Below are 25,760 nucleotides of genomic sequence, written 5' to 3' on the forward strand. Positions count from 1 at the left end.
CAAGGGAGATGGCAGTAACCAAAGTCTAACCGTTTCTAAGAGTGTGCAAGTGCCCGGTGATTGACGTGTACAACATCAGCATCCTGCGATCGACATCACATCACAGGACGATGAGTCAAAAGAAGACATATGGGGGCCTGGACCCTCCATTTCTTCTGCAATTGTGCTATTTGTGAAGTTCACTCATCCACAAAGAGTCTTCTAATCTCTAAAGTGAGGAACCATGGTTGTGGGCCTGTGGATTGTGGGAGGTGATAAAATCCCAAGGACTAGGGATTTGGATTTGGGATCTGACCAGTGGACTGAGCAAACCTGCTCATTCCTTAGATTTAAGAAAACAAAATAAAATTTCCTGAACCAAAGTCACAGTAGAGAACAGAGTGGATGAGAAGGGGGATGCAGGAGGAGAGCCCTCCCGAAGGCTATGTTCCGGATTCAGTGCTAATTCTGGCATCGTGTGCTACAATGTGAGTTTGCACTTTTCTCACAGGCCTGGGATTCTCAGGTCACAGAAGGTGACCAGAAGACCCTGCTCAAATCATTTTAGTGTTTGTGGTGGGACAGGCCCGTGTTCACTAGAACATGAACACTTAAACCAACTGCACATCCAGGACTCCGGCACTTGGTGTTAGTTTGCTGTTGATTCCACATAGGTGAACACTACCTATTTTTGGAAGGCCACAAGGTAAGACTTTTTTTTTTTTTCCTTTTCAAAAATCAGTTGGGCAAACAGTTTTTCCCTACATTCTACTGTCTGATGAGATTGGAGAGCAGCAAGAACTTGCTGTCAGCAGTCATTGTACAAAAACAGCTCAGGAGGTGGGCAGCACCTACACCATGTTGTGGTGATTGTTCCTGTCAATAATGTCCACAGGTGAAAGGATCTCCTTCCTGATGGCAGGGGCAGGCAGGGAGAGTGTCGTCTTAGTCTTGAAGAGGTCTGACACGAAGAATACCTAGGAGCACAAAATCGAAGATCGAATCAGCAATTGCCACCTGGGATCTGGGGACAGGCAGAGGCAAATGGAAGGAAGGTGGGAGGAACACAGACTTTAGGAAAACAGGGTCCTAAATCATAGCTCTCCAAATAGGGAAGGACCATACAATCACATAATCCAACTCTGACAGTTTGAATGAGGAAACTGAGGCCTGAAGGACAGTGACAGGGTCCAGGTCATGCAAGAGTAGAATCCAGTCTTATGGACTCTTAGTCCAGGTCACTGTTCCTGCAACCCATACTTCCTTATTTCTCAGGGCAAATGAGCAATGAAAGATAAGTTCTTAAGCAAAGGAAGCGAGTCATAATTAGTCATTAATCCATGCTACTTTCCCTTTCCTTACAAAGGAATCCAGGGTGTAACCCAGACAGATCGGCCAATATAAATTCCTGTCAGCAGAAGCTGGAGTAAGGAAGCAGCAGTGACCACTTTTTCCTAAAATCTCCATGACATCAATCATTTGATGGGGGTCAATAAGCCAGGTCTTGTTGCAGAGGGAGTCAGCAACTAACTTGGAGGAAAGGTCAATAAAAAATCTCCTTTCCTCATACCCCAAATTCTTCCTCTTCAGGGCATGTGACCTAGGAGTCTGTCTTGGAATCATTGAGAAACATGTGCTGAAACCCTCTGGCAGGTGTATAAGGATGGCTCAGATGTAGCTGCTGTCTCAAGGAGCTTATGATATAGAAGTCAAGAACTCGATGAGCTACAAGGATAACAAAAACTTGTGGTTTGTATTAGATGGCAAAATAAATACGTGGACATCCATTTGAGTCCTTTAGCAGCAGGGGTTTGTATTGAGTAATTATAAGTGGCAGTTGTCAATCATGTGCTGGAACTGGGGAATAAAATACTTTCAAAGGTCTTGGCAAAATGCAGCTCAATGGTAGAGTGCTTACCTAGTGCTCACAAGGCTCTGAGTTCAATCCCTAGCACTGCCCCCTCAAACCCTCCCTCCCACAACTTTGAGAACTGAAGCATTTTTTATTGCAATACCTGCAGATGGTAATGTGCTCACTAATAATGGTGGCACTGTCCCTTTGTTCTGGTCACCTTACTGGCAAAAAAAAAAAAAAAAAAAAAATGAAGACTTCACCAAAACTAAGGCTCTCATAGCTAGGGCCTGGTCATGGTAAGGCCTTGGATTATTTGTTAAACCAATATCCAAAATGTCACTTCTCTGGTAACACAGCAGTCAACAAACAGTGTCATAAAGAAACTGGTAATGCTGGCTACCCCAGGAGAGGGGACCCGGGTGGCTAGAAGATAAATGTGAATTGGAGACCCACAAAACTCTTTGTATCTTCTAATTTTGAGCCTGTTACATATATTACAAACATTTCATTATGTTGTTGTTGTTATTAAAAAAAAAAAAAAAAAAAGATAAGCACAGCTAGGCTATCTGTATGCTACTACAAGAAAAGGAAATAGTAGCCAAGAAATGTCACCCTTTACTACATTTTTAGCTTCAGTTTCACTGAAAGTATCCTTTTGCAAAAAGAAATAAAGTCTAAGCCTTTCTTTTCTAAAGCACTTTGAACGGAGAAAAAGTTGGAGCAGAAAGGTTTGTCTCCCAGTCAGAGTCAAACTTGAGAGGAAGAAAGGAAATGCCCTGTGCCCCAGCTGCCAGGAGGCTCCAGGGTCCCCAGCAAGGGACTTCATTAGGAGCAGCTGGGGAGGTGGTCTTCAAGTGCACTCAGTGTAAGAAAAACCCAACAGACATGATCAAAGCTCAATGTGTCCAAGGATGAAACTTCCAACTGCTCTCTGCCTCTACCCCTTCTCTCCCCAGGGCCCTCTCTTCTTACTGTACTCAAAAGATGTTATCATCAGACAGGTGATACAGATCACCTCTCCATCTCTGGCTCTTAGCTCCACTATCTCAGCAGCTGGATTCATGAAGTACAGGCTCTCACAGTCCTAGTTTCTTAGAGATCTTTCTCCTAGATTCCATCTGTGAGAGCAAATCTAGCAGAGAACATCTCGTCCCCAACAAATACCTGAACCACTGACCCCTCACTCTACTGATTTATCTCCCAATCTAATATTTTGGGGTTCATATCTATTGCACATTAGAGTTTGTGTTTCCTAACTGCAAGATGGAAATTATATGAAGATTAAAGGTCACGATGAACTTGAGAAGACCTAAACCTGTGTCAATACAGGTATTTCTTTCTCTAATGCCGTGGATGCCAAAGTAATTACAGAACCTAGGCTAAGTCATGCTCCATCATGTCTCCAAAGATTTGCCGACTGTTCGTCCCAGATGGGCAGCTCTGAAGAATGGAGTTCCAATCCTTATCACCCTGGATCGCCCACATCACCTAAGTTGGGTTTTGCACATACCAAGTGATCCATAAATGTATGTTGTTGAATTTCTAAAGTTCTCCCTACTTCCTGGGAAATAAAGTGCTCTGGCCTTGGGTTCTACCAGAATATACAAGAACAACAGAGTTCAGGGGAACCACATACTCAAATGCCCATGCACACAACTGGCTGGCAAGATAAAGGGATGAGCCAGGTGAGGCAGAATCCCACATCCTTGCTTTCAGTGTGGCTTGAGGTTACGCAAACATTTTTGCGGGGGGATCATGAAACATGATCCTATCAAGACTCAAACAGGGCTTCTTCTTCCTAATGCTTGAACAGCAGAACACAAAACACTCTAGTAAAAGTGGAAACTTCTTGGCTTGGAACAGTTCCACTTCCTGGGCGATCTCCACCTGGAGGCCCAGGCGGGGTAGGTGTCCATAGATGAGTGGACCTATCTTAGGTCCACGGAACAAACACACTCCCAGCCCACAGCTCCGCTCCACAGGTCCTCTCACTGTACAAAAGAATATATTACAATAATCACTGTCTCAGCAAACAAGAAAATCGGACGCTAAATACCAAGAGGAGGTCGAAGCTACACTGCTTGGAACATTTGCTTTTCATTTCATTTCTCTGATTTTGTTTTAAATTTTATAAATTACTTTTTCTGAAAAAAGAATCAGTGCAATTAATAAACATTTATTAAACCCCTGCTGTGTTCTAAGTCCCAAGAATATAAAATTGAATACTCATAAAACACAGTTCTTTGTCCTCAAGGTACTTCCATGCCAATGAGGGAGAGAGCCAGATAGGTAGACGGCCTCCACAATATTGTGTTTTGAGGAGTGTGGCAGAGAGAGGACAGAGTAGAAAAGAAACCCAGAGAATGTGGCTTCTAACACAGACTAAATGGTTGGGGAGTGGCCCTTGGAAGTTTCCCCCAGGGGACAGCTGTTTGAGCTCAGCTTTGGAGGATAAGAAGGGGTTCCCCAGGTGGGGAATACCCAGAAGACTGCTATAGGCAGAGGGAGCAGTGAGGTGGGCTGCAGGAGCGAGAGAGAACAGAAAGTTCAGGACTTTCTGATGCTAAGTGGGGCCAAGGCAGAGCCATCAAGGAGGATGGAGAGCAGAGGGCCTGAACTTGAATGGCCTCCTTGGACGTGTCAAGCACTCCAGACCCGCTTCTTCCGGAGCAAGACATCATTTTCAAGATTGAAGCACTGGAAAGTCTCACATTAAGGTCATGCTAACAACTCAAAGGAGTCAGAGAAGGTGCAGGAAGCCCCAAGGTGGTGACTACAGAGTCTAGGAGAGGATGAGTCCTGCAATGGCACTCAAGACAAAGAGGAAGAGAGCAATTTCAAAATACTGAGCATAGGACTGGAGCTGATAGAGCTGCTGTGTCTGTGTGGGTGGGTGCGAGTTTAGCAATGCTTTTCTTGCTAGTTCTGTTTTTCTACTCCAGAGATTTTTTGCATTGGTTCTCATTGAAAACTCTTAAAATTGGGGTAATTATGCTAGGGGGAAAATGATAGCTTTCTTCCGCCTTCTAATATTTTGGCTCCTTCTGATATAGTCTTAGGGAAGTGATTCTGACCTCCTGCTGAGTCAGAATGTCAAGCTATTCTGTGATCAGATCCAAGGGCGGAAGACAATCTGACTTACCCACACACTCTGGACAATGTAGCTCTTCCTTCAAGAGCAAGACTACACACAAACAAAGCAGCTCTAGGCTGTATGAACCCCATTCACATGATAAGGAGATAAGAATGTGCAGGGAGCAGCTCCGTAAGGGTCTAGCCCCACTGCCATCTCCCACCCCCATCTATCCACACAGTGCTGCTGAGAGCTTTGTTCTTGAAGGTGGGACCAACTTGTTTGAAAATCCAAGTTTTGCCACTTCCAGAGAAAAACCCATGTGAGGGACATGATTCCTATCTCTTGGGGGTTACCTCGAGGATTGTGGGATGTCATAAGGGACACAGCTGTGGCACAGTGCCTGGTAAGAGGTGGACACACAGAAGCTACTACCCCTGGCTCATGGGTTCAGTGCCTGTCTACACGAACTCACTTCCTTTTCTCTCTCTTTTATGTGGAAAAAGAAGAGAAAGAACTAGAAAGGGGATGAGAGGAACAATTGAGAATGTGAATGAACCTGCAAAAGCAGACACCAATTCAAGACAGCTACAGAGACGGTGTGCTGATGGGAGTTTTCCATAAGGCAGATAGGATCTGCTATTAAAGACCTACAATTTCTGGAGCTATTTTTGGAAATGAGTCACACTGGAAAAGGAAGATGCTCTGGTCTCTTCTTGCCAGCATTCACCTGCCGTAGAGATGCCTGCCCCGCCTAGAGCACAAGAAGCCTGGTCCTGCTGCACAATGCCCGGCTGAAGCTCGCCAAGAACCAAGTCAAGAAACAAGAAGTCTGGGTGGTGGCCAGGTTTCCACCTCCAGGGTCATGGGTGGCTGGGTCAGCACATTTTGAGGGTCATTTTGTGAAGAGCTGAGTATGACAACTAAATGGTCTTTTTAAAAAGTTCCTGCAGTCCAAGAGTGTTTCAACTCATGACAGTGTGTAAGGGAACTTGAAGACAGGAATCATGCTCTTGGACGCAGAGATTCTTATTAGCTCCCATTGAGTTTAGATACCAGCACAGGACAGATAACTACAAAAGCCAAAGGATTTTAGAATCTCAGAAGCAGAAGAAGACAAGAGTTGTCTATTCAGGTATTTCTGGTTTGAGTGCAGTATTCAAATTGTCTGTTTCTGAATCTCCTGGGTTCTTCTTGAAAAAGTAAATTTCTAAGCACACTGGAAGAATGGCCTGAAATCTGCACTTCAACGATACTCACTGTTGTGTACACTATAGGCAAGAGAACTTCAGTGAGTGGTCTATGGAGGTGAATGGATGAGCTCAGATGATAGATGTACTATTACATGGCTGCGTCTCACTCGGTTTTAATATTCTGAGTGAGGCTCCTGTGTCTGCACCCTGGACCTCAGGATGCCTCTCCTGAGCTGCCTTCTCTTCCCTTTGGTTCCCCTACTGAACTTTTAATGACCTTCCATTTCGACACTAGGCCACAGGCTGTGATCTGTGATCCTTAAATGCTATGTCATGTTTCCCCTTCTGGGCTGCGAGCTACTCAAGGGCATGGGTTGTATGGAGTCATCTCTGCTCAGAGCTCAGCAGCCCTCAGTAAAGGCTGGTCCACCCCATGTGAAACACAGACCCTGGCTGCTGCAGAGTTTGCATTCACTTCAGTATGTCTTGGCCTTGGGATTTCCTCTTGGTTTCCTGGTCCACCATACTGAACACTCTCCAGATTAAGGAAAGAAGAACTTTTCTGGGAGGAGAAAGCCTTGGGAACAGACTCAACCTCATGCCCTACTACAGTAAGTGCTGTCTAAAGAAAATTATCTTTGGCAGCCTTGTCTTTTCGGAGATGATATTCCTCAATTGCAATCATTACTTTTTGATCTCAATATAGGGCTTTCAGCTGTTGGCACTACGCATTTGCCAGTTTCTTTGGTGAGTGATTTCCTAATGCATCTGAGAAGGAACATGATGGGGCAGAAAGAGTGTCACCCCAGGAGTCAAATCCAAGATCTAGTCCCCCAAAATGGCTATTGCTGTGGAACCTGGACTAAGTCACATTCTTGTGTCATCTTGAATTGATACAGAAAGAAAAGGTTTGATGATTTCAAGTGATCTTCCTGCCTTGTATTTGTGTGCAAATGTTATTAAAAAAAAAAAAAAAGCTAACTTCCCATATTTATCATTTAAATAGAATAATATATGTGAAAATATGTCCTATCTGTGAAGAACTATTCAAATCTTATCCCAGTTATCATCATTAAGAATCATCACTGCTACTGAGGAATACAAAACAAGTTAATCTCTCTAAAAGAGGAAAGACGGTTTGGAGAAGGAGAGGAGAGTGGGCCATTCTGAAGGAGTGCCCTGTCCAGGGGCCTGCAGGAGGTTCTCCTAGGCCAGCACAGAGGAGGGTGGCTGGTGAGGAGGACCCTGAGAGCTGGTGGCCCTGCAATGGGGTGCTAGTTTCAACAGGAACTGGTACTCAGGAATGTGGCACCCAGAGATGACAGAAAATGGACAAAGGCAAGAGCCACTGGTCCAGAAATCCTTCAATTTTGAAGGTAAAGGGAGAAGGGGGCTAGTATTCACTGAGCTCACTTCTCTCTTTTATCCTACAAGTTCCATTGTTCCGCACTTGAGCCCAGAAACATACCACATTCTTTCTATCCATCCCCATGTCTTTATGCTATTCTTTCTGCAGACAGTTCCCTGCCCAGTCTTCTGTGTGTCATAGACAATGTCCATTCACCTTTCAGGAATCACCTCCCTATAGCTGGGCATGGTGGTGCATGCTTGTAATTCCTAGCAGCTGGGGAGGCTGAGGCAGGAGGATCACGAGTTCAAAGCCAGCCTCAGCAAAAGCGAGGTGCTAAGCAATTCAGCAAGACCCTGTCTCTAAATAAAATACAAACTATGGCTGGGGATGTGGCTCAGTGGTCGAGTGCTCCTGAGTTCAATCCCTCGTACCCCTCCTCCAAAAAAAATCTCCCTTAGGAAGTTCTAGACCTCCCACACCCTCAAGGAGAATTAAAAATCCCCACTCTTTCTTCTGCTGTCCTCAGGGATGAGCCCCATGCTAGTAGCTGTGCCCTCTGTTGTACTTACTAGTTTACGTGTCTGTTCGCATCAGATCAGTCTCAAGCCATCAGTAAGTTACTGGGTGGTCACCATCAGTACTTTTAAAGGTTAAATAGAAGTTACTAGAACATCTCACACATGCTAATGATAAGCCTTATTTTGTGTTTGGATGCCTCTGTTGGGTTAGGATGCACAATATATTTCTTATTGTGGATCAGGATCAAGTCTTGGAAATATATTGCACTGTAAGCTCTTCAAGGAACAGCTCCTTTTTGCTCTGAATCCCTAAGATAAAGCACAGCACGTACCACATGCTACCCATCCAATCAGCATGTAATGCATCTCATGGGCATTGAATCCTCAATCTGAAAACCATGTAAGTACAATCACCCCCTCATTGAATAGGAAGAGGCAGCTGAGAGGTGAAATGACTTACCCAAGAGGGCCAACTAGCAAGTGGCAGGAACGTGGCTCCCCCTCCTGAGTCTGTCCGGGGTCATACACCCCACCCACCTCAGCAGGGCAATGTGAAAGGAGACCTGAGAACTACTTTGCAAACTGTAGGCGTCTGGAACCACACTGTTATCATTGCCTGGGGACCTAAGCTTTGCCTCCTTTTCTCTTCCACATTCCACATCATCCACGTTTCTGCCTGCCTGAGCAGGGGTCTTGCAGTGGCAAGGTCAGCCTCAGGAACTACTGGCAAAGAGCTAGGCTTTGGCAGGGCCATAAGAGTTTTGGCAGGTCATTTCATCCATTCCCCTGCACTCAGACATACAATACCCGCAAAGGAGCAGATGGGGATCTCCTGTGAGAGGAGGAAACCACCTTGCAAACCCAGCATAGACGAAGCTTGCTTGGAATGGCTGCTGTGGCCAGCCGAGATGGGCCTGAGCTACCAGGATCCGGTTCCAACCCGGCCTGGGTGTTCTGGGCATGTGCTGCCCTCTCCTCACGTGTTTCCTCTCCCAAGGTCGCCATCACTGGACTGTCTTCCACTAGCACTCTTGCTGGTCTCCCTTCCCAAGGTCATGGCATTAGGGCAGAGACAAAGAATGTCCTCTCCCTTCCCTGCATCCTGGAGGAAGATAGCAGCCCACAAAAGAGCAACTGCTTGCTGGGCCACACCCTGGGAAGAGGAAAGCCAGGAAAGACTGCTGTGTGTTTATGAAACTCATGAGCAGCTGCTTCCTTTGCTGAACCCACAGCAATGGCGGCCTGGCCCTCCCCTGACCCCTCCCTGGGCTCCACATTTGCCATCTGTTAGAGGGTCAGCAAGGAGGTGAGCAGACATGCAAGTTGTCACCGGACAGGAAATGAATTGATGTCTGTCCCTTCATCTGAGTCCCTGGGTGAGCCCAGCTGTGGAACCTGCATCTTTGGTAGGGGTGACTTTGAGGGTGTGTAGGTGGGAGGAGGGCCAAGAGGGTCAGCATGTGCTGGAGTCTGTGTCTGTGTGCCTGTGTTCAGAGTTCTGGCAAGAGAGACAGAATGAATGTCTGTGTGTCTGGGAACACTGGGTGTGTCCGGGCCGTGACCTGCTGCCCTAGTCGTGCACCTCTGTCCACATCTGTGAAGCTGTGCAGGTCTGCCTGGCCCTAAGGGTCTGTGCCTGGGGTTGAGCCACCATACTGAAGATTTTCTATCTGCATCGGGTTCCAGTGTCTTCCTTTTCTGGGAAGCATTCAACTAGTAAACAATGAGGGAGGAAATAACCCATCCTCACTTGGCATGTGATTTTTGTCTAGACAAGTCTGCTTGCTGTGACACACTATACCCAAAACACTGGGGTAAAAGTGCTCGGCTGACCCAGTATTCTAGGTTAACGCACTGTACCACCGGGGGTTTAAGGGCAGGTCACAATCCCCCAATATAGGGCACCTTCACAGGATTTGCAGGAAGACAGCTTCACCTGAGAAAGTAAGTCCAGCTCAGCGACACAAAGAGCCGTGTCACAAGATCTCAGTGCGAAAAGGTCACAGAACAGCAGGGCCTCCAACTTCAATCCACAGATGAGGAAACCAGACTGGGAAGGGAAGTGTCTTGCCTGAGGCCACAAGCCAATTCATCATTCACAATTTACCCAAAGCTTACCAAGCACTTATTGCATGCCAGGCACCATAGTAGGCACTGAGAACCCATAACCAGGTTAAGCATGGATTCTGTTATTAAGGCACCCACAGTTTTGTTGGGGGAATCAGTACATGAGAAGGTAATTGACAGGACAGGTCAAAAGCCATCATGGGAAGAAATCACTGTGGGCCGTGGGAGTAACAGAAGAAAGTTAGACAATTCTGTCTCCAGCAACTGGGGAAGGCATGGGGAGCTGAACAAGGGCCCCTCCAAGATGTCCATGTCCTGCTCTCCAGAACATGCACCGATGTTACCTTATACGACAAAACAGACTTGCAGATGACATTAAGCCAAGGGTCTTGAAATGGAGATGATCCTGGTTATTAATGTAACCACAGAGTCCTTAGGAGAGGGAGGCAAGGGTCAGAGTCACAGAAGGTATGACAATAAAGTGGAGGCCAGAGAGCATGAGAAAGATGGGAAGATTCCACGCTTCTGGCTTTGACAGTGGAGAAAGGGGCCATGTGCCAAGGGACACAGGCAGCTCCAGACAGCTGTGGAAAGCAGGAGAAATGGATTTTCCTGGGGGCTCAGGGTGGAACGTAGCCCTCCCAGCACCTCAACTTTGGCCCAGCAGGACCCATCTCCCACTTGAGACTTCCAGAATGGTCAGAAAACAAATCTGTGTTGTTTTCAGCCACTAAATTGGTGGTGATTTGTTACAGTATGGTGGTCATAAAAAATAAATGTAGGAGGTATCACCAGAAATGAAGTGAGACTGGAGCTGCACTCCATCAAAGGTAGCCAGCTCTCTAAACTAAGAGCTTGGCGCTTAGGGGAAGGTGAAGTCACCTGCAGGGGCAGGTGAGAGGGTTGGAGGTGCAGCTCTGGAAGCTGGGGTCGTGGAGCTCTGGCCCTGTCTCACTCTGCCATGGGTCAGCTCTGGCTTCTCCACCTCCTCTCCGTTGAACTAATCCCTTTGGACTCCTGTTTCTCATCTCAAGTGAAGACAATGACAATCCTCAACACAGGATTTTCAGGGACTGAAGATCTGTGTAAAGTGCTTACCACAGTGGCGGCACATGGTAAGCTCTCAATAAATGTCAACACATGTCACATCTCTGTTAAGGGAACAGGAGCCCACAGAGGCCTGGCTCGGGAGGTTTATCAGAGGGGGGACTGGATTCTGGGCACATTAGCCCTCTGCACAGTGGCGTTTCTACCAATCTGTGCTATCTCTTTGAGAAACTTCCTAACCTCAGGGGACATCTCTCTGTTTCAAGGATCACTCAACATGAAGCATACTAGGCTTCTCCTGGAACTCACTTGGGCACCAGCCCCAATTCTTGGGTGGAGTTCTGCAGCGGCTCAACGAGAGCAGAAGCCAGAGACTCCTGCCGAGAATGTGAGAGCCACGCTGCCCAACCAGGGAGGAGGCTGGTAAAGCCACAACACCTGTGAGGCAGACGCCTTCCTCCTCCTAACCAGGGTGCCCAGTGTCCTCACCAGATGGCCTCATGGTCCCTGCACCTCCTCCTGGACCACCATCCCTGTCTCGGTTCAGGGGCCAGCCCTTGACTCCCATCTTCTTCGAGATCACAACCAGGAAAAGAGAGCCCTGGTAGCCTTCGGCAGCTAAGGACACACTGCCGCTCTCTCCCAGTTGAGCTTCCCTATGCTCAGTAGCCACAACTACCAGCCCCTTCCAAGGGGACAGGGCCTTGAATGATTTAAATGAAACAGACCACTCAGTGCTGTGAGTCCAAGCCAATTGCAACCATGGGTCCTATTGCATCAGGTTGTATTAGATATCTAGAGAAAAGTAATAAATAGGAGTCCCTGCCCTTGTGTGTTCACAGCTAAATGGGCAAAAGACGGAAAGGTATTTATCACCCCTTTCCAAACTATCTCTATATGGCAAAACAGGCTTTCAAACTCAAAGTGACGACTGGATCAGCCCAAGGGCTGGGAAGGATCCTGTGACACACTTAAATGGCCCTCTCTAAGTAGGTGAGGGCCATGCAGCTTCTGCCTCAGGTTGCCAAGTGCAGAGGGCCTGGCTATGAGCCTGATCTAATCCTGGGAGCGGCTGTCTACCAGCTCTTTGACCTTGGATGACTTAAGTCATCTCTCTGAGCTTGAGTTACTTCATCTGTGAAATGGTCCCACTTGGCTGAAAGAAGACAGAGGGTCAAGTGTCTAGAAAGGTGCCAGCAAACAGTAGGTGCTTTTCCAATGTGGGGACCAAATTCCTGTGCCATCCCACAGGCAGCAAGAGTCAAACAGGATGAGAGTCAGACCCTCATTTCCCTTCTTGAAAATAAGCCTGGGTCCTCGGAACACTTGGTCTAATTGCTCGTGGCCAGTGCTCTAGAGTATAAAAGAAAGGAAGGCCCAGAACAATCCCCACACCTTTTAATTTTTTTAATTGGGGGTGCAGGAGGCTCCAATTAGGGCAGTGGCGCCACGGAGAAGGAAACCCCGCAGCAGGCCCCAGAGCTATGCTCCTGCTGGGAGCAAAGCTCAGAGGGCACAGACAGCACAGGGTCACCCTTCAGTGCAAACGCCCATCCCCCACTGTCACTTCATATTAAAGGGCCAGGCACCAGGACAAGTTGGACAGTGACAGCTGCTCTCATTAACAGTTTGTTTCCCCAATCTTCCTCTCTTCTGCCTTCACTTAAAAAAGAGAAAAGAAAGGAAACAGAAAGCAATGAAGACTTCCACCTCAACAGCCAGTCCCTCAGGACAGAAGGCCATGTCAAAGCTAGCTGGGGTTCCAATACTACTTTAATGGTGCTGTCCACTCTGAGCACCTGACCTTCCTCCTTCCTCTTGCCCCCCACTGCTTCAGGTAGTCGCCCACCTGCCCCTGCATCCACTGCAGCCCCATGTGGTATTGCAGCTCTCATGCTTGGCCTGGCCATGCATGTGGCCAGATGAGAATTCCTCAGGAGCAAGGGTTCAACCTTATTCACCCCCCTTCCTTCAGAAGAATCTTCCCTGAAGTGATCTCAGGAAAGCCCAGGTCAACTCACTGATTCTAACTTTTTGCTTGTTAAGTACACATTTACTTCTGGAGCTAGGAACCCCAAGAGGCCTTAGGAAGACAGGAAGACCGACATATATGTTATGCACCATCCCTGCCTGTCTGAAAGGAGACACATCAACCTTGCAACAGAGTGACAAATACTATTACAGAGGAGAAGGAGAAGGTGACCACAGAGAGACGCAGGCCTATAGCCAGGCTTAGAAGCCAGGATCAGGAAGAGGTTTTGATTTCTCTATTGTTCATAATCCTGTCTGTGAATGAACAAGGACAATACTAACAACAACTCAGCCTACATGGGTGCTGCTTAAACATCCAGGCATTATGGTGCTCAGGGCTTCCTGCTGGACTAGGGGTAGCTCCTCTGAGGAGGACCCAGGAAGTCACTATGTCAGAGCAGGTACTCAGTCATGTTTGCTGAATAAGCACCTCAAAACTTGCAGTGGTTAGGAAAAAGCAGAGATTCCCTGTGGAGTTCAGAGAGTTGGAACGCCTTTATCCTACCCTGAGAGTTAGGGTGAACCATGAGGAAGGGGTAGCCCAACAGTCTGGGGCAAATCAGCAGGTGGCCCTTCCCAAGTGCTGTCCCTAGGGAACTCTGACTCTGCATGTGCAAGGCCCTCGGGCTGAGGGAGGACTTAGCTTCAGCAAACCTCCTTTGCTCCAGCCAGAGTAAGGGCCTCAAGGGTCACAGTGGGAACAGTAGGCATTTTCCAAAAAGCAGTTAACTGAATAGTAACCATCCACCAAAGCAGCACGTGAGTACTCTGTGAGTCAGGAGACTTCAACTGTCAACTCATGTGACATGTGACCTTGGGTAAGTGTCTGGTCTAAATGTCCTCATACATAAAGTGAGTAAATGGGACAATACCCAAGGTCTCTTCCAGTTGCAACATTCTATGAACTCAAACCTTCTGTGTTTATGAAGAAGGGGATTTACAGATCTCATCAGATCAAAATTCACAGGCTGGAAGGAAGCAAGAATTATTTACACTAGCAATGGAGTTCTGGGGAGGAGGTGGCTCTTTGGATACCAAGAGAACAGGAATAAGGGCTCCCTGGCTTTGGTCACTGAGCTGGAAACATTTAACAAGCAGCATCTAAGCAAAGGCTTGGCTTGAGTGCTGAGGCCAAGAGGCTACTTACTATGCAGCAGGCCACCAGGGCTCCTTGAGCAAATCCTGCCAGGACATCACCAGGATGGTGCTTATGGTCGGATACTCGGGACAGTCCCGTGTAGAAGGCCATCATGATCAAGGTGAACTGCAGGAGGGGCCGAAGAAGGCGGGCACCTCTCCAGGTGAAGCGGGCCTGCAGGTATAGCTGGAGAGAAGAGACAAAACGAGCAGACACTAAGTGACCACTGTCCGCAGGCACTCTGACGCCAGCTCCACTCATACTATGTTCCTGCTAAGTGGAACCCTCCAGACTTGGGGTGGCATATTATGGATGCAGCATTGGATGGGGATATGACCTTGGGCCAGTTATTTAAACGCCAAGAAAAAAAAAGAGAGAATCTAGGGAAAGCTGAGAAAGATAACACACACAAATACATTTCACATAATATTCCACACACAGTAGGCCCTTAATAAATGTTTGTTTCCTTTTAACTTCCTCTTGATTGAGGCTAATTAAAGACCAGTGACCAGGGTCAGCAAAAGCTTTATTTTACAACTGATAACAGCTCACTTAATACACTGGTGCATTTCCTTGGAGATTGTGGATGCATAATCCCTATACTACACCTCCCTGTACCACCCCTAATGCCATGGAAATACAGTAGTGCTAGGGGAAGTGATCATGATAAAGAGATGCTTCTGCTTCAAAACAAAGCACTCTACCCAAGGACAAGGATCTAAGTCACCACTAGAAACTATGGATTTTGAATTAGTGTAGAAGGAAACACATAAACCAGTCACACAATGCCAGAGAGCTTTCAAGGAGAGACTGACAGACACTGGACTGGGTGGGGTAGAAGAGTAACCTGAAGAAAAATGGAAGAAAAATAAAAATAAAAATACCTCTGGCTGAAGGAAAGAAGTTGAAATGACGTCAACTGGGTATTGTCCCCTCAGAGTTATCTGGCTGCAGTTTCCGTTTTAACCTCTGGGCACAACCTACTTCCCAGGTTCCTGTGGGAACTTGGGAAATGAGGGGGAAGCAGCAGAGGGACGAGGGGAACTTCCGACTACAAATCAAAGCACTGGGAGAGGCCAGGGGAAAGGGGAAGCAAGAGAGGGTGCTGCTGGTCTCGGGCAGTCCTGTGGCAGTGGCCTGGGGGGCTCTGCCCTTGCTTTCAGTGGTCAGGAAGGAGCAAGAAGCAGTGAGTCCTGAGGAGCCAGGAGTGGAAGGACCCAGTCACTCTGAGCTGTAGGAACTGCATCTAGGACTTGACCCTCAACGACTGGGACAACCATTTCAAAAAAGCCAGGCATGAAAACAGCAGGCAGCTTAATAACCATTTTGAAATTATGTAAGTGTAGTATTGGAAAATCTAAGAATAAGGAATGAAAAACATCAGGTAAGAGACTATATTCACATAGTCAGCCACTAAACAAGTGATAAAAATCAGTGGTCTTCTCATATGTAAATAATAACCAGTTAAAAACCTGAAAGAAGCAACAAAACCATCATGTTAATAGTAAAGATGATTAAATAAATAGTAATGAACTTACAAAGAACTGCATGGAGTCTTTATGAAGTAAGGGACATAAACAGCAATCTGAAGAGAGAGCTGGAATTTTTATTTATAAAAACACTCAACTTACAAATTCAGTAGTTCATATGTAAATACAATTAGATTCCCATAGACATTGTAGAAATATAAAAATAATCTTAAAAGATCAAACCTGTAGACTGAGCCAAAAGAGATCAAGAGCAAAAGTGTCAGCCAGGTCCAATGACAGGTGCTAAAGATACAGAAATGAGAAGTTAAAATTCCTGGCCAAGCATAGTTAGGGGATGCAAAGGGGTGGACTAGGAAGGAACCTGGGGAGCCTGGCTCCATGACTTAAGGGGAAGGGATGACGTGAACCCTAAAGATGAACTGGCATTTGCTGGGAATTAAGGCAACAGTGGTGACGGTACAGATTCCAAGGAGGGGTGGCTGAGCTCTGCCATCAATGTCCCCAGGAACTCAAATCATTCAGCATAGTCAAAGAAGAGGATGCATAGTTCATGAAAAGGAATAAGGTAGCAGAGACAAGAAAGGGTCAGTTCATGAGGGACCTTGGATGTCAAACGAAGGAACCTGGTCTTTATTCAGTAGACCAACATTCCCCAAACTAACCCATGGAATACAAAGGGACTTAAAAAAAAGAAAAAAGAAAAAAGAAAAACTGACGAATGCTCCATACTACATCCTTATTTCTGTCACTTATAATGCTTGTAAGATTTCTAAAGGCTCTGAGAAGTCCTGCGGGGGGGGGGGGAGACTTATTTGGCTTTAAGTCACTATTTTGACAGAACACCTACCTACTGGATCTCAGCTAGAAAATATTACTGTATTCAATGGGGGAAAACGATATGGTTTTGAGAAAGGCACCAAATACCATGGGGGAAAAAAAAAAAAAAACTAATTTGGATGCTTTTGAAGGGCTCTAGGTAGAGCTGGCTCACTACAGGCAATATCAAAATCACAGTGAATCTAAAGCTACAGTCCACAGGGCTACTCCCTCCTTTTGGATGAAATGAACTCCAGCAGACTCTGCCATTGTGGATCAAAAGATCCCTTCCTTCTGGAATTAGGGATGGAATGATGTTGGTCCAGCTCCTGTTCAGCACAAGTCTTCGGAACAATGGCAAGTTCAGGGAAGAAGGAAAAGCCTGTGTACCAGATGCCCAGCTGATTCTGTGCTCAGCTCAGCCCTGGACAGTGGACAAGGTGGGTGGACAGTAGAAAGATGCAAGTCTTAATCAGAAAACCCTCAGGGAGCCTCGGCTTTTCCCTGTTAAAAGTGTCACAGCCGCTATCACATAGGCTGTGGTACAGATTGCTAATGCAGACAGAGGACGCCATGCCACTCATCCTTCAAACACTTCTCTTAAAGTAGCCCCAAGATATTTCTCTTTCCCACGCTGAACAAAGCTGCAGGTCCTCAGAAAAGACTTGTTGGAAATCCTCCACCCTTCCCCTCGCTTGCTGCATGGACTTCAGGTCACAGGCCTTGGAATCCAGGGTGGGGCAGAGGAAGGGTGGGTTTCCCAACCGGACAAGGCCCACATCTCCCCTGCCACTGACTCAGAGATTTCAGACTGGAGTGCAATAAAAGAAAAAAAAAAAAAAAAAAAAAAATTCATCCAGGAGAGGAACTTGAGGATGGAGGACGGGAGCAGGCCTCAGAATAGCTCCAGGAAGAGAGGAAGAGTGCTTACGAATAAGCAAAGAGTAGGCGCCATGGGAGAAAATTCCTGAAGGAAGCAGTCACTGTAGCAACAGGAGATGCAGTCGCTCCCCCAGATCCATCAGTAACGACTATAGCCCTCAGAGCGGGACTGGTCCTGGGGTCCACAGCTGGGGCTTTGGGGGAGGGCATTCTAACAGCTGAATGCATCTTACAGGGAGACAGCTCTGAGTCCCTGTCACTCTGCACATTTCAAGTGAGTGGTCATTTCCCTCTGTGCACCTCAGTCTCATCTATAAAGTAGGATGGACCATATTTTCTTCTCAGAATCAAGACAACACAGAAAGGAGCCTGATGGGCAGAGGACAGGCACACAAGACGTTCTTGAGAAATCTAATCACCTTATGCCTTGATGAATGATATCTACCCAGTGACTGTGATGATTTCACCAGAGCAAGTAAGCCAAGGAGGGAGATTGCGCAATAGCCTTCCGCCCAGTGGCACCATCTGATTTGAGACGTAACCTAGTGGCAACAGGCTTTGAGGGCGACCACAGAATCCAGCAGCTCTCAGGATCTCACAGCAATCTCGGAGCTCAGTGGGTAGAATTTTGCAGGTTCATACCGCAAGTCACTCCAGGCCAGAAGTCTGAGCCTCATGAGGATGGCTGAGTACCTTCTGGACCTGGGGACAAAAAAATAACTGGAGGCTCCATCCATTTCCAGTACAAGGGGGCAGGAGCTTTTTATTCAAAAGAGGAAGTCAACCCTACTGACCACAGGATGCCAGGAAACAGCACGGAGATGTCCCCAGAATCAGAATCAGAATGCCTGGAGGGGTTTCAGCAGTCACACAGCCCAAAAAGGCTGGTTCGGAAAAGGATGAGCACAGCTGGACTAAACCAGAAAGCCTAAATCACCCGACCTCCCACAGTCCACAGTCGACAGGTTGTCCTGTGTCTCCTCCCCAACTCCGTGGGACGGCCCCAGGGTCATGCTGGAGCATCCGCCAGCAGAACTGCTTCCTGGACATGGCTGGAAGCCAGGGTTAGACCTGCAGTCAGAACAACCTGGGTGGATCCTCTACCCAGCCACATACCCTCTGAATGGCCCCAACGAGCCATCTATTTTCTCACAGATCACATAAGGTATTTTAATTCTTTTTTTAAAAATGCTGCAAACATCTGTTATGTTCTAAACTCTGAAAGACACTGATATGAATGAAATAAGTTCTCACAAAAATACATGTGTATATGCATATGTATGCACATACATGTACATAAGTATATATGCCATCTGCAAGTTCTTTTCCTGTACCAAGATTCTGCTTCCATTTGCTAAAGAACTGTGGCTGTGATGAGGATCACAGGTGAGCAGTCCTTGCACTACAGTGCTCACTCCAGCAAATGGAGCTCTCTTCTCTTTCCTGGTCTTAGTTTCAAAACCGAAGTCCTGCAATATTCCAGCAAAATCTCCTTACACTGAATTCCAGCCTGCTCCTCTGGTTTGAACCAGCCGGGTCAGATGTGTGTGTGAGTCATACTCTCAGTCTTGCTAACTCATTTGTGTTTCATGACACGATCTGCATACTGGTGAAACAGGTCCTTACTGTCCTTTCACTTCATTTCCATTGCTCTTGGGACAGTTGGGCTAAGAGTGAAAAGGAGGCTTTTGTCCTTCCTATGTCCCTGCCTCCCCTCTTCCTGGAAGCCTGTCCAGATCTCCAACTCCCCATAGTAAGAAACAGTCTTCCTTCTCCAGTCTCCCTGATGCTCCCACTTGGCTGTGATTCATGTGCTCAGTGGCTCGCCCACATGATGGAGAACTCGCATTTCTCCCTGTCAAGTTATTTATCTGCACTGAGGACAGAAGAAGAATTTTTTAGTTGACTCTTCTCCTCCTTTGGAAGCTAATCAAATCTCGTCTTCAGTCACTGTCAGGGAAAGAAAAGAAAGCTACCAATTTGCTGAGCAGTGCCTGGATGTTTCAAATTACATTACCTGCAAATGTCATAATAATCCCTTTAAGTAGACACCAATGTGCCCATTTTACAAAGGAAGAAATCAAGGCTAAATAAAAGAGGCCACGTTGCTTGCTCAAGGTAACCTGGAAAGTTTGCCGCTCTGAGTCCATGATCTAACTACAGAACTACCTGGTCTCCTTAGGGAATTACTGCTTTCCACCCACCCAAAATCTTGATCTTTTGTACTAGTCTCTTTGATCTTTGGAGAAAAAAAAATGCCATTTGAGGGAACTATGCAGCTGTCCTGGACTGAAGGACCACCTTCAAGGACATGGAGAACTTCAGGTTGCTCTCATTCACCTGTCCCACACTGGATAGAGTTCCATGACTGACACTCAAGCGGAAAGCTGCTCAGAGAGTAGATGACTGACCCGGTCTTAAGCAAAGTAAAGTCAGTGAGCTGATGTGGTACAGGTACCAGCAGAGGTGATGGCACTTACCTCGTGCTCCCACCCTGAATCAGAGACGTTCTCTAACTATTCTACAACTATTTACTTTTCAGGTTTTCCACAAAATTATGAACACTTTCTGTGTCCCCAGGTACTCACATGGGTCTGCCAGAGAACAAGTTCTCAGAAACGGATGGAGAGATGGATGGGCAGAGGGGTGAAAGGGTGGAGAGACAGAGGGGTAGAGGAGTAGAGGGATGAATGATTTAAGAAGGAAAAACATCTGATACAGTGGTTTAGTTCCCTCAGAAATCTTGTTCCTGCAAAGGATTTCAACAGACTCTCCCAGGACGTGTGGGTACATCTCATGGGGCACACCAGATCCCATGCTCTGAGATTCCAAACATATTGAACAAAACCTCAATGACTAACAACCACAGGCCAGAGAACACAGCTGGCAGAGGACAGCCACTTCCCCGTCTCCTTGGTACCCAACAAACCCTCTGACACATCAATAGTTTTCATGGGGCAGCACAGAAAACCCAATAGGTGAAGTGTTCAGCAGAGGCAGAAAAGGTCTTCCCCACACCACAAAGGCCCTTAGTGGTCTATCAGTCAGTGATGAGGAGGCAAAAGAAAATTCTGATTGGAATGGAAAGGAGCACAGTCTCTGCGCATCAGATGGCCTGGGATTCGCTCATTCCTTCATGTGATATTCAGTGCTTCCTTGCCCAGTGTCGGCGCTGCTTTGGGGAGTAGGATGCAACGGTGACTCAAAAGACAAGAAAAAGTTTCCTCCCTGGCAGAACTTACAATTTAGCTGAGAGAGACAAACAAGCCAATGAATATAAGTCAGATGGTTAGAAATTGGGCAGTAAAATAAGGCTACGAAGGAGGATGGGCTGTCACTTTAACAGAGTCGTCAGGGAAAGCTCTCTGAAAAAGTGACCTGAAGAAGGCAAGGGGCAAGGGACAGATGCACAGGAAAAGAACACAGCAGCTGGGGAAGGGTCTCAACACAAATCTGCTGCTGCCTAATCTGAGCTGCAAAATGAGGAGCTGCGGCTCCTCCCAAAGGCTGGTGGATCAGTGCCCTCCACTCCCCGTGAGGTCAAAGCAATCAAAGCAACCACCATCCTCCTTTCACCTGCACGCAGGTCGTTCTTCTAACTTCTCCTGTCTTCGTGGGACCTACCCTACCGGAAGCCTTCCCTGGCTTGTGCCATCTGCTTTCCAGGTTAACATGGGTGCCACAACTCCCATGATACTGGACACATCCTCCGCCACTCCTGCACAATGCACCAGACTGCTGTTGTCTACCTGCCCCTCTAGTCTGAACGCTCCAAGGGCTGAATGCTCCAGTCTCCACCTTCCCACTCCTACCAAGGTGCTTGGTGCATAATAGTCACTCACTAAGCATCTGACAGATAATGAATCTTCGACGCATAGGTGAGTTTCTTAAGGGCAGAGCTCAGGTCTGATTCATCTCAGTAACCCCAGAAGGTAGTAGAGCATCTGCCACAAGAGACACCAGGTGTGCCCCATGACTTGGTGTTTGGCCTGATGTTGGCATTTTGTCCCATGTCATCCTCAGCCCCTAAACATGGAGGTGCATGACCAATCCAGATGTGGTCCCCGCAGGTTTAGGCCAAGGCTCAGAGGTAGGAAGCAAAGTTTAAGTTTATAGATGCTGTGGGGTTTTTCATATTAGAATTTGCATTAATCACTAACAAACCTTAACCTCGTCCTTAAGCGTCTGTGCCCAGACGTAATTTGGTATTTGGGGCATGGTTTTTCCAAGCTACCCATTTTGCAAATCAAAACCTACTATGGAGCACCCTTCAAAGCCAGGGAGGCCATAGAAGGCAGCTGGGGCGGGGGGGGGGGGGGGGGGGGGGGCTGGCTGGTGCTTCTGGCCTGCCGCTGCCTTTGAACTCCATGCAATGTGGGTGTGTTCGTCCCTGAGAGCTGCCCATCTTCTTTTTAACACACAGAGTATTTCAAACTTCTTTCAAGTAGAACCACAGAGATATTGAGATATGTAGACACCACCTAACCCCACTCTTTCATTTGACAGAGGGGGAAAGCCAGGTCCAGGGAGGAACAGTGGCAACAACTTAGTAAAATAGAGGAGATCATCTCCATTTCACAGATGAGTAGTATGCTGGGTCTCTGAGCTAATCCCCCACTCCTGGTTCCATAATAATGCCTGCTGGATTCTTCAGGCAGAAGCTGTGAGCCCTACACCCTGCAGGCTCAGATGTGGTCTCCCAATGCTCCGGTGAAGCTGTGAATCAAGACTGCCTTAGCAAAAGCACAGGGTGTACTGCAGGATGCCCGGATCTAGCTGCCCAATTCCTGCACTACCTGCAACACAGCATAAAAGCACCAGGGAGGGTTGAAGGCTTCGCTGACAGACTGCAGGATCTCCCACCTCCTCTGACAGGCAGCTGCGGTGCCCTTCTGACTTCCCTTACAAAACTTTACAAATTGGACATTATAAGGGATGAGGTTTCTGTGTCACATCACATAAAAACAAGCCCAGCTAACAGCACTGCTCTCATCTTTGGCCTTTTGCTTTAGTGGGTGTTTCAGGCCAAGGTGACTTTACAGGTAAAAACGAGTTGTGCGCATAGACGTGTACATGAGGGTGTCTGAGGGCTGTAAATGCCAAATGTGTACATGTTCTCGGGAGTTGCTAAGGGTGTGCACCGCGTGCATGACGGCATGTGAGGGGTGATAACAGGCTTGGGAGATGAGGGATCAGGGGCTCGTCTCATTCTCTCCCTCTCTCTTCTTTTCCTTTCTTCCTTCCTTTCAGCCTTCAAGCAATAGGAAAGTGCCATAATTTTTTCCTCCCTCAGAGAGATGGGAATAAATCTTCAAGTCACTCCTTACAGCTGGGCACGATGGCATATGCCTGTAATCCCAGCAACTCTGGAGGCTGAGGTGGGAGGATCACAGGTTAGAGAGACCAGCCTCAGCAACTTAGTGAGACCCTTTCTCAAAGTAAAAAACAAAAAGGGTTGGGATGTAGTTCAGTGGTAGAGTGTCTCTGAGTTCGATCCCCAGGACAAAAAAGATTTAAAAAAAAAAAAAAAAGGAAAGAGAGAAAATCACTCCTCACTCATGATTCACATGGCAATTCCTTGCCATAGTCACAGCTGGTAAAGGGGTGACAGAGTGGAGGGCATGGGCTTGGTGAAGAGGGAAGGGACGTCTTCACCATTAAAGCAGTTATGAAGAAAGGCAAGCCTTCAGTTGAAACTGGAATTAGGATGAGAGGTTATCCTCCCTAAGCTTATCCTGATGAGATTTGTCTGTGTTTGGTTTTGGTTTTTGCAGCACGATACAATGGAAAGAATAGACGACAACATGGAGTCATTAAGACCAAACTTCAGGTAGCTTTTCTGTCTCTTATGGGCTGTAGAACTTTTGCTATTTCTTAGATCTGGGTTTCTTTGTTTCCAGAAAAAGGGTAATCAAAACGCATCTCATCAGACTCCTCACAGAATGTTACCACGTATGCTAGGTACAGTCCTTGGTGACATGGGGCACCCAGAACTGGCTCCCCCAAAACATCAGCATCTTCACCTTTTGGGTGGCTGTAAAGGACATTCTGCCCAGTGTTGGCTTCAAAATATTCCAATGTTTTTCTCTTAGAATAAAATAAAGGGACATGAAAAAAAAAAAAAAAAAATGAACACATACCCAACTTTTCTAAGTACTTTTACAAAACACTGAAATTACATTTGTAAAATTGGTTCCAGCTCCGGGTAAAGTATACACATGCAGAAGGAACATAAATATCTTTGCTAAATTATCTTTTCTAAAGGCAAAACAAAAACAAACCAACAAACAAAAAGAAGAATGCAGGGAAGCGCTATTCATGAAGAAAAGATCCAGGTGTTGTGTTTTCACAGGTCGGGGCCACCTTCAAGTTCTGTAGCCCAGGTGCCGGCTTCAAACTTGGAAAGGAGTGGGGGGCACAGGGGAAGCTAAAGAGAATGAGACAATCTCTCTGTTGTTGTTGTTTTTTTTTCCAATTCCTAATTATGCTTTTTAAATAAGTTGAAATCAAAACGTTCTTTTTCCCAACAGCTAACCCTCTTTCAAGCTCTGTCTGACTTCTCAACACCTTTTCCATCTGAACTCCACCAAGGCAGCTGGAAGCAGGAAGTGCCCTGGCACACAGACCTCATTGAGGGGAGAGGAAAGGCAAAGAAAACCAAACTTAACTGACAAAGAAAAACAAACAGCCTGCTGTCAGGCAGCTGGGGGAGAGGAGGGTGCTCCACCTGCACTGTCCAGGCATCTCCAGGAAATCAGCGCAGACACAGCCAGGGGCAGCTTGTGAGTGCACCCCACGGCTCCACCCCTGGATGAAGATCTATCAAAATGTATAAATGCATTCTACTGTCCTGTACAACTAATTAGAACAAGGAAAAAAAAAAAAAAAAAAAGGAATCTCAAACGTGCTCCTTGGTCTCTCCCGACCTTCGTCTCTGGATCCAAGAAATGGGGATACAGATTCTGCACTTGACGGTGTCTTGAGAAGGCTAGGTGTCCTCAAGGGTGCACATGTACCTTGTAAAACTCAAAACCACTCTCAGTGGTCAGATAATGATGATCTTTAAGGAGGATGGAGAAGAGCAACTATTGGGAGGAGCTGGATCAGAAGATTGGATTTGAGTGGGAGTTCTGGTATTTATGCAAATTTTGGCAGTTTGCTAGGATTCTCTGAGCCTTACTTAGTCATTCCCACAACAGAGAGAAAATTATTTATAACATAAGGTTGTTTTCTAAGGATCAAATGAGTTAATGGATTTTTAGAAAGCAGATTTTTATGGTATAAACCATAAAAGCATGTGTGTCATCATCACTTTATAATTTCAAAACGAATTCACAATCCTTACCAAGAAATATGGCAAATACTATTTTTAATCTGAAAAATGGAAGTCTGGAAAATAGAACAACTTCTGCTTAGGCAGTGGCAGAGTTCAGAATGAAACCTAGCTTTCTTAGTAAGCCTCTTTTTCAAGGATTTCATAGTGCAGTCTAACAATTTTGAGGGATTCAAGCCAGGACTGGACTCCATCCTAAACAGAGGGTAGGTACTTACCACCAGATACAGCATTGTGTACATGGAGAAGGAGGCGTGGCCAGAGAAGAAGGACTTCCTGCAAGAGCAAGAGAGGGCCGTGAAAGGGCATATTCACATCCCTGATACTCGCTTGTCTGTCTTCCCTCCCTAGACTGTGACCTTGAGAGCAGGCACTGTGTCTTGTTCATTCTTGCATCTGTGGTGGTGCTTTGGACACATGCCTGGAACATAGCAGGCACGCATGAATAAGTAAAAGAAAGAATAAATGAATGGACTTAGCAATGCTGTATCATAATGGTCTCTTTACATATCTGTCTCAATCATGTGACTCCAAGTCCTTTAAGAAGAGGGACTGTGCCCTTATTCACCCATGGAAACCAGAACCCAGCACTATAGGTGCTCAGTGAGTGCTCCATCAACTGCTCTGCATTGAAGGGGTGCACACTGTGGCCACCGCGAAGTGCTGCGGTGGAGTCTCACCTGGCTTCCTGCACCTTGCTGTCGTCGCCTCTGCATCTGTAGTTCTGAATGTAGCCCTCGGAGCAGTTGATCTGGCTGAAATCGGGATTGCAGACACTCAAGAAGTGAGGGCGCAGACGTCCTATGGACACTTTGGCAATGTCTGTGAAAGACTGGCTGATGGCACAGCCAAAGAGGAAGCAGCCCACTTGTTTATAGAGAGCTGCAACGTAGGGATTCTGAACTGCTGACCGCGACTTCTCCTTCAGGTAGTAGATCCGGTAGAATTCTCCTGTGATGATCTACAGGGAAACAAGAAGCAGATTAG

At 46.7% G+C, this 25,760-nt stretch overlaps 1 protein-coding gene across 3 annotated transcripts in view; it reads right to left on the bottom strand.

Annotated features, from left to right (window-relative positions):
• Positions 1 to 667: 667 nt before the first annotated feature.
• PLPP3 (phospholipid phosphatase 3) overlaps positions 668 to 25,760 on the bottom strand; it is an 80,462-nt gene continuing 55,369 nt past the window's right edge. For 2 of the 3 annotated variants that reach the window (XM_079102052.1, XM_079102053.1), the window contains exons 3-6: positions 25,454 to 25,734; positions 24,992 to 25,049; positions 14,262 to 14,438; positions 668 to 956 (exon numbers count right to left, since the gene is read on the bottom strand). In XM_079102052.1, the coding sequence (XP_078958178.1) occupies positions 831 to 956; positions 14,262 to 14,438; positions 24,992 to 25,049; positions 25,454 to 25,734 (642 nt within the window). In that variant the 3' untranslated portion in view covers positions 668 to 830. The remainder of the gene's footprint in view (positions 957 to 14,261; positions 14,439 to 24,991; positions 25,050 to 25,453; positions 25,735 to 25,760) is intronic. The other variant, XM_079102054.1, reaches the window with a different exon arrangement.

This window comes from Sciurus vulgaris (assembly GCF_902686455.1).
Source record: "Sciurus vulgaris genome assembly, chromosome: 1".
Taxonomy (NCBI): Eukaryota; Metazoa; Chordata; class Mammalia; order Rodentia; family Sciuridae; genus Sciurus; species Sciurus vulgaris.